The following is a 15,188-nucleotide window of genomic DNA, read 5'->3' on the forward strand; positions in this document are numbered from 1 at the left end:
GTTAATATAAAAAAAAAATAAAAACAACTATAAGGGAGACACTGAGAAAAGAAGAGCTTTAAAAAGGGGCAAGCAGAAGAGATACCAACACACAAAAAAGACTACGCGATCAGAAATTACTTCCATAATCTTTTACATATATACACATATTCATATATTTTATATTACTTGATTTCAGATTCCTACCTTGATCCATTTAGAAGGCAACTCTGACAACCTTTTATGACAGAAATGTCAATATCTCTTCATTTCTAGGAGAAAAAAGCTTTGTGCCAGCTATTTTCTAATGAAATTTTACATAGGTTACTGAAAATATTTTATCACGGTTTATGAAAACTCCACTTGAACTCAGCCCATGAAGACATTCATAGGCTGTATAAATGTGGTCTCCAAACAACTGGAAATATGATCCCGAACAGCTCCAATATAACTGCCTTGTTGTGAGAAACGAACCTACCAACGACAACAGAAGATTTAAAATGAGTAACACCCCATAGGAGGAGTATAAAGACTTTCTACAGGTTGGGGAAGATTTTTACACAACATTTCATACACAAATCCACTTTACAGCTGCTTAAACCTTATTTAAAAAAAAAAAAAAAAAGAAAATATCATGCTACTCATCTTTCTTATGATGTTTCCTATTCAGCTGAAACTGTTGAACTATTTTCAAGGATGACAAGAATGACACATCTTACAGCTATTTTGCTGAAACGCTCCAAAATCTCCACCATTTTGGAGAGAGAACTTAAAATTCATCAAAGAGCAGTCAAGAACCACAAACACACCTCCCACTTCCATGTGCAATTTACACAATTTCTGCTAAGCTCAAGGCTCATAAATGCTTTATTCTACATAGGGCTGCAGAGTTGTTAGCCTTTACCAGCTGAACCCCGCAGGCCTCCGGTTGCAGTGAACACTCTCCAACACAACCCACCCCACAGGGCCAAGTAGAAGTTTTGATGCAACGGCAGCTCTTGTTTGCTGGAGGTCAGCATGGCCCCACACGCAGGAAATGTGCTCCAAGTGCTCCCTCTGTTGATGCTGTGGTAAGAGAGAGGGAGAAAGGGGAAGTGGCAAGCCTTGAGACACATAAAGAGGAGGAAAGAGATGGAAAAAAGATAAAATGCTAAGGGCTTATGAGGGAAGCAGGGTAGAATTTGAGGGCAAGGGATAGAGGAAAATTTGGAAAGGGGAAAAACGAGAATTAAGAAAGGAGTAAAACAGGAAAAAGGGATTGTAACTGGTAACAATCAGACTCTCACGCAGAATCAAGTTTTTTGATCACATTATATCTGGGTGTAACATTCCTTTGGTGCGCACAAACTAGCAGTGATACTTCACAGCAAAGTATCTTTCTCAACCACTAATGTAAAACCATGTGGACAATAGTTGTCTGTCAGTATCTGTAATCTAACTGGTTCAAAGGGCACAAGACTCCTAACTATGGTGACAGCAGAGATCATCAATGTGATTTCATGTAAACAAAAGCAACCTATCCTCTCCTTTCCCAACAGAAAAGCTTTAACTATGCCTTGAAAATACTAAGATAAAAATACTGATGATGGAAGTGTTTGTTTATAACCTGGTATTTGCAAGCACCATGATGAAGGCTTCAACTGTTTGCAGAATGACAGAATGTTTGCGGTTGGAAGGGACCTCTGGAAATCATCTAGTTCAACTCACCTGCTAAAGCAGATTCACCTACAGCAGATCGCACAGGAAGGCATCGAGGCAGGTTTTGAATGTCTCCAGAGAAGGAGATTCCACACCCTCTCTGGGCAGCCTCTTCCAGGGCTCTGGCACCCTCAAAGTAAAGAAATTTCTCCTCATACTCAGGTGGAACCTCCTGTGCTTCAGTCTGTGCCTGTTGCCCCTCATCCTATCACTGGGCACCATGAAGAGAGTCTGGTCCCATCCTCTTGACACCCACCCTTGAGATATTTATAAGCATTGATGAGATCCCCTCTCAGCCTTCTCTGCTCCAGGCTGAACAGACCCAGCTCTCTCAGCCTCTCCTCGTAAGAAAGGTGCTTTAGGCCCCTAATCATCTTCATAGCCAACTGCTGGATCCCCTTCAGTAATTCCTTGTCCTTCTTAAACTGGGGAGCCCAGGACTGGATGCAGTACTTTCACAGCCATATTACCATGTAGGATCTCCACCCCATTTAATGCACTAGTCTGTGCTCTGAAGATGATCAGACTGCAGAGCAGAAAAAGGGATCTTCGGTCATCTGCAGAAGTTGGAAGTTGTGTCTCAACTAACAGAAGGAGTTGCACATCACCAGTTGTTTTGTGATGATGGCAGTTAAACGCTGGTTTCTAGAACCAGATTTGTACTCTGGGCATTTTCTAAATTTGGTAAGCTGTACACTTCAAACCAGTTTTCCCCCAGGGTAGCTACCATACATTGTTCTTACTTTGTTTTCTAGACCTCCAACGTCAAGAGAACAGTCTGATGTGTGGGCACACAAAGATCTTGCAAATGAGGCTGAGGAGTTCTCTAACCATATGCAATTCTAAGTGCTCATGAAACAAAACAAACCCAAAACAACAACACACAAACAATCACACACACAAATCCCCACAGAACACCACCTCTTCATTTCTCAGACATTAAGACTGAGCTTGTTCCACTGAATTCCAGTTACCTTTAAGGTTTTTGCCTTACCTGACTTTTATGTTTAAAGAACTACGATGTTGTTCCACTCAACTCTCCTGACAAGTCCATTCCAAGTGTAAATTAATTAACTTTAAGATAGTCTAGCTATAATGTCATAGAAGAGCTCATAAAACATCAATAAAGCTGTATTTGTTGTAAGGTTTGCCTTATGTGCTGTCAAAAAATCTTGGGGCCATATGTTGAACTTTACTATACATGTATGTGTAACATACACACATATATACAAGCATAGGCTTGAACTAATAACAGTATGCAGTGCCATATAGAAAATATAAATGGTTAAAATAGAAGGCATACATGTAATTTAAAAATAAAACACTGGGAATCCTAACAGTGTAGTACACATAAAGAATTGACCTATTCTTTTCTGCATCTAAAATATCTTTCAAAAGTGGTAACATTAAAATGTTTTTAATAAAACTGTTTTCATTTGATGTCTCCTAGAAAGATTTGCTTTCATGCTACTCATACCTGCACTTCCTTGAATAATTTTTCTTTTTGCTTTTAAACTACAAGGATCACTTACCATTTAAAGATATGAACAACAATGAAAGCATATCTACCCTCCCTTCACTACCATTTTGCAAAAAAAAGTCTGACTGAATTACAGTGATTTGGGAATGTCATTATCCAAACGAGCTTTAAAGATGCCAGATGTGTACAATCACGGCCAGCCAAGGGGAGGGAAGAGTGGGTAAAAGGAAAAAAATATGGCCTTCACTGCTAAGTTACAGTATTCAAAAACCTCTATTGAGCCATCACTGTTCTTTTATCACTTTACTTAATCTTTTGTATCATGAAGCTAAAAAAAAAAGGCTAATGTTTGGACTATAGGTTAAGCAGAAATCAGAAAGGCCTTGTTGTATTGCAATAAAGTTAAGAAGAAATAAATATACTGAGAGGACCAGAAAACGAAAATAATATTAAAAAAACTATTTCCTGTGACATGCCCTACTGAAGACAGACACTCAGCAGTTATAAACCCTACACCTCATTACCACACTGTTTAAAATCTTATCTGTTGCTACAGAAGACAGAAGTTGAAAGCTGCATTAACCAGCAGGCAAACTGACCCTAACAGAGTCTTCTACAACACACCCAATTAAATGTGGCGGTCTGGGATGCTGGCCTGCTGTCAGCAGCAGAGTTCACCCCAATCGATACTGCTGAATGAGCTGCATAGGGATGAACGCATTTCAGCCTGAACTGGAGGACTAACTGAAAGTCAATAGTGAAAAGCTAGTGCTTAATCTTGTAACATACAGGTAGAGCAGCTGATACCATCGGCTCTGACAGTAGCCCACAAACTAATCTCTCAAAGAACAAAGGGATGATTTTTTTTTTTTTCCGACTATATTCCCAACGTCACTGTGTTACAACAGGTAAAGTAGTGTAAAATGTCTGCCCACATAACACATTATATTTAGTCGTTTCAGTGATACTGCTCTCATGTTCCCCCACAGTCCAAGAGTGTTTCCGCTACCGTGAGCAAAACGGGCATCTGGGGACCTGAGGACACCTAAAAGCCAGTGTTTTGGAGCACCGTTCGCCACTGCCTTCAGACGCCGGCCAGTGGGTACACCCAGGGCTGCCTATCAACAGCTGGCGGCCTCTTTTGTTCCCTCTAACGCGTCATTTTCCGCCGGGCACCGTGCTGGGCAGAGGGAGCCGCGGGCCAGCGCCGCTCCAGGAGCGCAACGCTCAGCCAGCCCGCGCCTGGCACCGCCGCCTCGCCCCGCATAATGGCACGATTCATCCCCCCGTCCTCCCGCTGCCCACGCCTCCCTCACCGCACAGGTTAGCGGGCGCTGCCCACCCTGAGCCGGGCAGCCAGGTGCAGCCTCTTACCGAAGTCCGCGGGAGCCACCTGACGGGCAGCGGCTGCCGATCGCAACCGCCCTCGCGCAACGCTTCCAACGACCCTCCGCGCAACGGCCCCAACGGCCGCCCCCTCGCGGCGGGGCGGTACGGCACGGCCCCACGGGCCGCCGCGCGCCCTCCCGCAGCTGTCGCCGCCGGCAGCCCCTCGGCCGGAGGAGCGCGACCTGCGCGCCCAGGGCGGGGGTTCGCCCCTCTCTCCGCCCGGCCCGGCGCCACCACACCCCAAGCTGCCCGGGGGTGGTTGTGTCCGGCGGCAAGACGGCGAAACCGGCCAGCCGGTGCACGGGAGGGCTTGAAACCCTGTCAGCCCCGCTCGGGATCAGCCACCGCGGCAGCCCCGAGGGGCGCCCGGCCCTCGCCCCGCCGCCGTAAACCCCGACCTCCTCCCGCCTGTCACATGAAAACAATTATTGACTCGACCGGGGGAGGGGAAGAGAAGTTAAAAGCCATGAGGAGGACGGAGGAGCGGAGGCTGGTGGCGGCCAACCCCTGGCCCGGCGCCCCCAGCCCTCCGTCGCGGCAGCGGCGCGCACCCCACCCGCCGGGCGAGAGCCCCAGCCGGACCTCCAGCACCGCCAACTCGGAGCCGGCGTCCTGAACTCACCCATTTATGTCGAGCTGGGCTTTGCCTGGCGGCGAAAACACGCTGAAAGTTTGAGGCGGCTGACCACGGCGAAGGGGGCGAGAGACAGCCCGAGCCGCCGCCACGGGAAGGAGAAGAGGCTGCTGACAGAGCCGCTCCCTCCTCCGGCGGCCGCCGCTCTCAGCACCCGCTGCAGCCGAGCTGCATTCTGCGTCCTGCTAGCAGTACCTCGGCTTCGCTCAGCATACGTATTCGTATGTATTAAAAAAAAAAAAAAAAAAGAAAAAAAGAAAAAAAAATCAGGCGAGAGAAGGGGCTCAGCCTTCAGCTCCTGACAACCACCTGGGTCCCCGCTGCCGCCGGGCAGAGCAGCCCGGGAGAAAGCGCGGCCGAGCCCGGATGCCCAGAGGCGCCCGCTGCGGAGCCGCGGGGTGCGCGCCTTCCCCCGCCGGCCGGTACGTGGGGCAGGGCGAGGGTGCGAGGAGCAGCTGCGTCTCCCCGCCGGGCGCTCCCGCGGCTGCTGCTGCTGCCGGAGCGATCGGCGCGGCTCGGCGCTGCGGGAAGTGTCGCGAGACTGCGCCAGAGCCGCTGCGCCGCCTCGGGCCGCCGGGAGCGGTGGCGGGGGAAGGAGGGCGGGGAGGGAGGGGAGAAGGGAGGAAGGAAGCGGAGCGGCTGTCCCCAGCCGGGGCAGAGTCGGGGCACAGGGGTCCCGCGGCGCCCCGGGCCCACCTCGCCCGGCGGCTTTCCCAATTCAGGCCAGGAAGCGTCAGCGGGGGCGCGGGCAGGAGAGGGGAAGGGGCTCGCCTTATTCCGGTACTGGGGAAGGAAGGGGGGCGCTCTGGGCTTCGGACACCCTCTGTGGGAGCGGGCGGCCGCTCCCCCACGGCGGGATAGGCAGGTAGCTCAGGTTCCTGCCAGCCACCTTCCCCGTCCGCGCCCGACCCCCGGGAGCCGTGACCTGCTGCGGGCCCTGCCCGCTTCTGCCCCCGGGGACGCTGGGCAGTGCAGCGGCTGCTCCGCAGGTGCCCCTCGTTGCGCCGCGGCTCCCCCCGGCCTGTGCGTGAGGGAGGGGATAGGAGGCATGGCCTCCTGGGCCGCTCCCGGGGGAAGCTGACACACTCCCCCTCCCTCCTCCGCAACCCTTCACAGGCTCTGGAGGCCTGGGGAGAAGGAAAAAACGTAAGAACGATGAAAATAGTGTCTTCGACGTTAGTTGTAGTGTTTCACAAAACACACAGATAAGGAGCTGAATGTTCTTTTCAGGTATTGCTAGAAGATTGGAAACGCACACTACAATAAAACCGAGGAAAAAAAAAAGGCAGTTCAGATAGATCAGTAACATTTCTGGAGAGAAAGGCACCTAATAAGGCCAGGGAGCCTTCTTCGCAGCCACGTCTTCTCACAGGTAAATACTACTGGGAAAAAGGAAAAAAAAGCCAACACCAGCACAGTATACTAGCAGCAAATTTTAAAACGGCATACTCTGCTATAAAAGGTTTAGATAACATCAAGGCCAGGTTGGATGGGGCTTTGAGGAACCTGGTCTAGTGGGATGCATCGCTGCTGCTGTCAGGGATTCTGATGATTTTACAGTACAAATACCTTGAATATCGATGACAGATTCAGCAAAAAAAGCCTGTTCTACCCTCAGGTAGTTAGTTTCTGTACAAAGACAGAAAACTGCCAATAACATAAAGGATAAGCTTTTTGTACTTCTCGCCCTGCTCTCACACAAGTACAACGGAGTCTGTTTTGAAAAAAAAAAGTTTGAGGTTAGAAATGTGTAAAAGAATAGAAGTATTTCCAGGTAGCACCTGGCATCTTGGCTATGAAAATCCACATTTCTGATATTGAGATATTGGTGAACTGAGAGAAAAGTAGGGGAGTTTAACCAATGAGAGGCCTAAGTATTTAGACAGAATTCCTAGTTTTTAATTTTTTTTAAGAAAACTTCAACCACAGCTATGAAAACCTTTAAGTTACTTATTTAGGTGCAATAGCAGCACTGGGATATTAGAAAAGACAAATGGCATTAGTCCTAATTTTTTGCAAAAAAAAAAAGTGACAAAACCTTCAGAGAAACTCATATTTAAAAACATTTTAAAAAATTAACTAAAAAAGGAAGTAAGTTCAACAGTGAAAAGGAATACAATGTGAATTGGCTGGATGTAGGTGTAGACAGCCTCCAGTTCAGCATTTCACTGAAAAATCAGACTTGAACCACCTCAGTATTGTTTTCAGGAAAATTGGGACACCAAGGCACAAACCACTGAGAGTTCCAAAACTGCAGGGAGGAGGAAAAAAAAAAAAAAAAAAAGTAACACAAACAAGCACATTTTATCTTCACACATACAGAGAGCATCTTTTAGCCAGTCATGTGCTACCAGAAAGCCAACATTCACTCACTTATACACATCTTAATTAAACAATGTGGGTTTCCATTATCCACAATTCCTTATTACAAAAAGCATTTAACCTCTATTACCTGAAAAATTTACAGGATTAATTCCTGGAAATCACCAGAATAAGAAGTAGCAACTTTTACATAGGCATTACAACAAACTTGCTGAAACCATCAAGTCAATCAGAACAAAATGTCAAACTAAGCAGAATTGATGCAACCAGGTTTGAGAAGGAAGACATCTGTCATTAGCATCGTAATTTTATATGAAGTTCGGCTTTCCAATGCTCCAGCTGTGTAGTTGGAGGTGGAAGAATTTGTGTAACTCAATAATTTAGCTTGGTACATACCAATAGCACTGCTTCTGTTAGAACTCTTCAAGGCTGGTAGTAGAAGTGGTAAGGAATAATACAAAGTAGTCATAAGTCAGTGTTACAATGCATAGGAGAAAGCCATTTAGATGGCTGGCTCAAGCAAATTTCTCATTTCAACCATCACTAACCGTTAATGTATGAGAATTTCTTGGCTTTCCCAAGTAAATCAGTAACACAGTACAGCAAGTTGTCCTCCCTATAAGGTGGAAAAAAAAGATCATGCTAAACTGGGAGGAGCACTGTCGTAGTACCTCCAAGACTTAGCTTCCCATTGTTGCTAAGCCAAATAATTTCTGTAGGACTGCTCTTATGTTCCTATAATGCCTATGTTAAAGGGCACCCCTCAGCTGGGGCTTCAAAGTAACATTACAACGTATGTGGCTTTTTCACATACCTTACCTTTGTGGTAAAAGAGCTATACATCATGGTAGCATTTAGAAAGGAAACTGCTCTTCACCTTTTAAGGAACTGCTTAGAGAAGGTAGACAGGCTTTTAAAGTGATCTTGATGAAAATTAGCAACTTTTAGATAAAGTGACATGCACTTCAGAACACAACCTACTGCACTTTACCTTAACTGACATGCACTTCTGAAGACAGTAGTCTAATAGTTGGGAAGCATCATCATCATTATTATTATTATTATTATATCCCCAAGTATTACTTAAACATTTTCCCTGAGAGGAAAAGAGAAACAATGTCTCCCCACTGTAGCTACTCTACACAGTAGATTTATCACACCTGAAGGAGTTTTCCTTTACTATCCAGTTGAATGATAATAACCAGATTAGGAGAGTTATTTTTAAGAAGCCCAAATTATTTACATTCAGTGAGGATCAAGACAGATTAGATTATAGAAAGCTGAAGTAAACAATGGAGAAGTTCCCCCTCTTCCTTTAATTAAACACTGCAAGTGTATTCTAGCTTGACCTCATTCTCACTCCACTCTGTTAAGAAATCTTAGTATTTAACATAGTTATTTTCACCTCACACTGATCATACTGTATTAAGGGAATTCTTAGAAATGCATACTATTTTATTGATTATAAACTTTGGTAAAGTTAACCAAGTGTGCACCTTCCCCCATTCTGTCCCTTTACAGGGCAAGAATCAGGAATTTGAATGCCATGGAGGAGATGAACACACCCACTTCCACAGTTTTTTGAAACAACATCTATTTTGTGCTAGTAATGAGAGGACATTCATATTTTGTCTTTGGAAAGGGAGCTTCTTTTAGCCAAAAAAGTGTGCCTAGAATGTAGATAAAGACTTTAATCCCCCAAAGAAACAATAAGCTATAGAAGCAACAGTTCTACAAAAAAAAAAATCAATGGCTACACAGATCCAAGTAAAATACTCTTGACACTTAATAACTACTGAATTATTTAAGTAAGAACTTTGTTAAAACATTTATTGTCTGTAGAAACAAAATGTACATTAATTTTATATAAACTATGTTAAACATACATATAAACATACCTACATCTTAATACATACTTACGAGGCTTTTAGATATGGGAAAACATTGTCAAAAGCACCATTGTGGACTCCAAAGACTACAGACTTCAAATGTTTTTGCATTTAATTCCATCCTCAGTAGTTTAAAAATGTCATTACTTATCCACATTTACAAGTAATTACATTAGAGGTTTCTGATATTGTGTTTGCGTGTGTACACATGTGCACATACATATTAGATGGTCCTTGTGAAGCTACAGTATAAATAAGGTCAACATTAATATATTCCTTGGAAGTGGCTGTTAATCCACATCCTCATTCAACTGGGGAAAAAAACCCCTACTATTCTTACAACAAAACAATGAGGCTTTTTTAAAATTCCATGAAGTATACTCAAATAACAGCTGTTGTACCCTGTCTCTTCCCCTCAACAATAAAGATGTAGGAGAAGCCAATCACAAAATAAAAGCCATCTACTACATTATTTACAGAAAATGAAATATTTAAAAGACAACATTAGATTTAGCCTGCTTAGACAAAATTCAGAGCAATGAACAGAAAACTCTATTAAAGTGGCAGGCAGCATAGAGCCATTAAACCACATGGCTAAATGCCTACTCAAAACCCCCTCCACCAACAAAAACCATCAGGCACAGAAGGAAGGGGCAGGTGTTATGACAACAGTTTTCTCTGATTTTAACACTGAAAAATTTATGCTCACTAAGCTTGAAACAGAACAGACTTAAATGTTCATCATTGTGTTTAAGGTCTATTAAGAAGTCAAGTGTTACAAGTAGGCTTTCAAAGATCTTGAAATGGCTTTTTTTCCCCATTCATATGGATGCTGAAGAACCTTCTATCTTCAAATCCTGCAGCAATGGAATGAAGTCTGTCAAGAACCAGAATTATGTGCAGAAACATTATTTTTTTTTTCCCTTCCAGATTCATTAGGATGCAAGTCTGAAGTCTTTCTTTTAGAGAGCTCTCCCACAGAAAACTTTGTAGATGGCTGTTCAGATGCTTAAAGAAAGGCAAGAGGCATGTTTCTACACAGCATGGGAAAAGATCCTTTCAGGAAGCAGGGAAGTTAAAGATCTACAGTCTTCTACAATGAATAGTGAGAAATCAAGTCTCTCTTTGCTATAATCTGTAATTATCTTCTCCAAGCAGCTCTCACTATCCATTTTCAAGACAGAACAATGACTTTACAATGCACAACAAGCAAATTTTGAGAACCCTGCCTTTTTTAATGCCACATAAGTGTAATATTGGGGTTTGTTTTTAAAGCAACTAAGTTCATATAAAGAAAATTCAGCATTTCACCCTGAGGCCCTGGGAGAGAAGGCAGCAGGTAAACCATTACCACAACCAGCAATCAGCTGAATTTACTCCCATCCTCTGCTGTCAGTTACCTGAGTTAGGACAGTTATGTCCAGGTCTCAAGAGCATCTAAATCTATCAGGTAAGGTGATTTTAAACATATAAGTAATTATTAGAGTTAAGGCAGGCTTGTAGAAGCCCTGCAATGTGTTGCTTCTTGCTAGCCCCAGATTTTTGTTAACCTTGTGAACTCAATATCAAAGTCTAAAATTAAGATTCTAACCAATCTATGTAGAGATTAAAGGGATCAGCAATATAAATGCTAACATCACAACAACTTATTATTTCAAACACTTATAAGGGAGACTCTAGTCATATTAAACCCATTGCATTTTGGATAGCAATTAAAACTAAAACAATTTCACAGGTGAACAACTGAGAATCGCATGAGCATTTAACAGTATTTTCAAGTTAACTGAAAGAAAAGCATTTCACATTTATATTTTCAAAGTATAAAACAAAGTTAAAAAGCTCTTACACAATCACATTTTTAACTTGCCCTTGCAATGCAAATGCAGTGACAGACTTCACTAATAAAAGAGAAACTTTTCTTTCTGAGGGTGAGGCTTACACACATATTTAAAGTGGTTATTTTAAGAAGCATTATCAGTCCATGCTCCCATTGGAAAAAATGCAATAACCAGGATATTACTTAAGTCTTTGTACAAGTGTTTTCTACAATGCAGTCACAATACAGAAAGGCACCAAGTTTTTCAAGTAAATTGACCTTTCTTCTACTTACACTTTATCTTGTGCCTTCACCACCCAGTCAGTAACTTCCAATACATTGTTCTCAACCAAACATTATATTCCAGTACAACAGAACTCTTCTGTGCTAGAATAAATAAGCTGAGTTGTGTATGAGTTTATAAAACAAGTGTCTGTAATTCACAAAGATAAATCTACACAGCAATGTCTCATACCAGATACCAGCACAGAGTAGATGCCTCCAGCACCAAAGCCAGTCACAGAATTCAATTTCAGTATCAATTTTATAAAATACAGAAAGTTTTACCATGACAGAATCCTAAATTAGTTATCAGTAAAAAATGTGATTCCAGCAAGTGTTATTACCTTAAGTAAAAGCTAAGGCAACTCAAACAGTGACTGAAGTTCATCAAATGACATTCATCTTGATGCCAAGGGTAGGCAAGTGGGTAAAGAAAAAGTCAGTAAACATGCCCAAAAAAGCCTGTTTGTAATATGTTGCTGACAGCTGTAGAAATAAAAAACAAGGCTAAACTGTTGAAGTACAAACCAAATTAGAGATACGTAGTCATGCACAGTTAAAATACAAAAGCATAGAATCAGAGGAGCTAGTCACACTTCTAAATCTGGGTAAAGCAGCATTAACTGACTGAAGTCTGACTACTTCAGCATTACTTCTGAACAGTGTTAGCAAAACTGTTGTGTCAGAAGTTTCTTCATGTATCCATTTTCCCCATTTGCTCAACAATGAGTTCTCTTCCAGGCTTTAACAAGAACACTGCAGGAAGCTTACAGAAAACAGTAGTATCCTGTTGAATAAGACAACATAGCTTCAGTAGTTTGTCCTATATCTTACATGGTTTCACTTCTTACATGTTTTACAGTGCTTTAGCACATTCAGGAGCAGTGTGAACAGCTTGTCAGCTTGATGGTAAACCTGTCCTCATCTGAAAGGGTACATGCAGCACCCCTGCCAGCAGGCCCCTCAACTGCAACTACTTTTTCTTTGGGTTGACTCAACCCGTTCTTCCAATTCCTTATTTTCATCTCCCAGTAAATCTATACGGGATGATTTTGCCAGCTTCATCACGGACAGCATAAGCATTAATAAATAGTTTCTTACCTGCACAAAGTTACCTGACTCTATTTGACCAGGGTATTTCTTTCCTTTAGCTTCCCATTTTGTGTATGCACAAAGTTACTGAAAAACTAGCTGAATCATTAATGACTTATTTAAACCGAAAATCTGAGTTTTAGAAACAAGCCATCTGGTGTCATTGTTGAATGACCATAACATCAATGAACATGGCAAACCACCTGCCTGCCTACTCCCTATGAACACTAAGCAGCACCCCTCAGAATCTGAAAATCTTAAGTAAACGCTATTTAGGTGTTCTGAGCCATACCCACACTTTCAAATAGTCTCTCTACTGAAAGCACTGTGGAAAAAAACATTACAAAAAAGCATGCAGCAATCACATCCTGACTTTCCACCCCAAAAACCAGATTTCCTTTCCTCTGAACATACCTCTACCCAGTATTAGAATTCTGATCTACAATCCACAACAGAGACTAGCCTGCATTCCATATAGCTAACACTGTCTTGGAAATGACAGAAATACATTAGCCTGCAAATGTTGTGGATATTGTGAACAACTTTTTTCTGAAATAAAAACATCTCTGAAAACTACTTGCTATGCATCTTTAATTTACCTGCAATAAAAAGTCCAAACAACTCTGTAATACATACACACAACCCTATTATATATTAAGGCAAAGGCTATAAACAGGAAATAAGCACAATATTGTTTATAGCTGCTTGGAAAATCTCTTGCTAGTAGTTTTGCATACAGCATAACAATATTGCAGTACAGTAAGCTTCAGAGAATTACTGGAGTTTTGAAGAAAATTACAAGCTATCTGCATTTAAAGCAGTTTCAATTATGAACAGCTTTGTTAGAAGACATGCTTATAAAAACTTTGTTTTCCTTGCAATTAAATATTTCAGACCCCAATTTCAGAATCCAGGAAACCACCAAGTCACTTATGACAAAAAAGATTAGAGAACATGTGGCTTGGTCAAGAGTGTCATACACCAAAATGAGACAGAATAATTTTGAATACAGACCAACTAATCCTCTAACAGCCCCAAGCATGCTTTCAGTGCAGTTATCAGCTACTGCTACAGTACATTACATACCTGCCCGTTACCATTCATATTAATCAAATACTGAAAGTTGTCCCAACATTCTAACAATTTACAAATGTATATACACATCAGAAAACCAAGTAGATTAAACTAAAGTAATACAAAATACTGTTTTATGGAAATGATTGAACAGAGGTGTAAAATCTATTGCGTAACCTAAAAGGTCATTACTTGGAAAATCCTGAGCTAATGTGCTATTACCAAACAATTCAGGCACTTTTTTTTTTTTCCTTTTTTTATTACATAAGCAATACACTTTCAACATATAAACCTCTGGGTGTAACAACTCGAGTTCCATCTGTAACATCATGCTCAGAGAACAAGTATTCAATAAATAAGACCACCTTCAATGACTTCTTTACTTGAGACTGGTACGCAAAAGGAACTAAAGGTACATACTACAACGTTTCAGTTGAATACTGTACTTTAAAAGCAATTATTAAAACCGTAAAAAGTTCTGCAGCATTCCACTACTGAAAAATAAAGTTATTTTTAATCAAGAAAGTTAGAGAGTTAGTTCCTTTATCCTATTTTAAGTCTTGACAAAGGTGTCAAAAAATGAACAGATGCTCCCTTCGCTGTGTTGTGTGTTTCAACTTCAGGATCACAGCTCAGTTCAGGTTTCCGTTGCAATATTTATATTTCCCTACAGAGCAGAAAAAAAAAAAATCATTACTCTCAAGTTGTAACAGTGGAAAAAAGCCTCCAAACTTTCAAAAGTACTGTAGTATTATAGAATGTAACATACAAGATTCTTTCAATTATGCATTGAAACAGCAAAACTTCAAAGACACCTTAAAGCATGAATATGCATAATTATTTCAAAAGGGTGAAATAAAGATGTTTAACATCTCAAAAACAAGTTCAATCATTACAGTAGGCAAAATATGGGAAATGCTAGAATCTGAGGAATAGTTTTGGTTTTTAAGAATTAGCCAACCAGCAATCAGTATGTTGTTAAGAAAATGGCTTATTCTTCAGGATTATTCATAGTTCAGGATTTATTTCACTTTAACTCAAAGATATTTAAACTCTTTATTGGACCTAAAAATCAGTATTCAGATCTTATTATGCTTCTCTAATTCAAGTCAATCTCCAGCAGCCAGATTGTCTTAAATGTGCTTTATAGGTTCCAGACAAGAACCTGAATATCCAATTACAGAAGAGCATTGGAAATTATTGGGGAAAAGCTCACTTAAAACTATGGCACCTCTATGCCCATTTTACAAGGTCATAGTTTTTGGAAAAAAAACCTTCTCCATCTATTTTCCACTAATTCCCATTCAATTTAGCCTTCGGAGATCATACTTCTTAGAGTCCTGCCAACGTAAAAGGTATTCCCCAGTATACTTCTGTAACAAATGACACATTTCCCCAAAGCACTTAGTTTTCTTTCTTGTGTGCTTTTTCCCCTCAATTTTTTGTGTTTTGGTGTGATTTTCTTTTCCTTTTTCCCCCCATCGTACTGTAAACTTGAGGTTTTTTTGAAAACAGCTCTAAGAACCTGTGCTT

General features: G+C 41.8%; 2 protein-coding genes across 10 annotated transcripts in view; both read right to left on the minus strand.

The window, feature by feature from the left end:
* Positions 1 to 5,768, minus strand: part of SH3KBP1 (SH3 domain containing kinase binding protein 1) — a 228,542-nt gene extending 222,774 nt beyond the window's left edge. For 2 of the 5 annotated variants that reach the window (XM_082054543.1, XM_082054542.1), the window contains exon 1: positions 5,169 to 5,763. Coding sequence is in view for 2 of the 5 variants with exons in the window: in XM_082054542.1 (XP_081910668.1) it covers positions 5,169 to 5,172 (4 nt within the window). In the remaining 3 variants the exon portion in view is untranslated. Of the gene's footprint in view, positions 1 to 4,531; positions 4,635 to 5,168 lie in introns of those variants that run through there. The other 3 variants (XM_082054547.1, XM_082054546.1, XM_082054544.1) reach the window with 3 other exon arrangements.
* Positions 5,769 to 9,317: 3,549 nt separating this feature from the next.
* The window catches only part of BCLAF3 (BCLAF1 and THRAP3 family member 3), a 35,031-nt gene continuing 29,160 nt past the window's right edge, over positions 9,318 to 15,188 (minus strand). For all 5 annotated transcript variants that reach the window (XM_082043307.1, XM_082043308.1, XM_082043309.1 and 2 more), the window contains one exon: positions 9,318 to 14,322. In XM_082043307.1, coding sequence (XP_081899433.1) covers positions 14,293 to 14,322 — 30 coding nt within the window. In that variant the 3' untranslated portion in view covers positions 9,318 to 14,292. The remainder of the gene's footprint in view (positions 14,323 to 15,188) is intronic.

This window comes from Streptopelia decaocto (genome assembly GCF_964273445.1).
Source record: "Streptopelia decaocto genome assembly, chromosome: 1".
Classification (NCBI taxonomy): Eukaryota; Metazoa; Chordata; class Aves; order Columbiformes; family Columbidae; genus Streptopelia; species Streptopelia decaocto.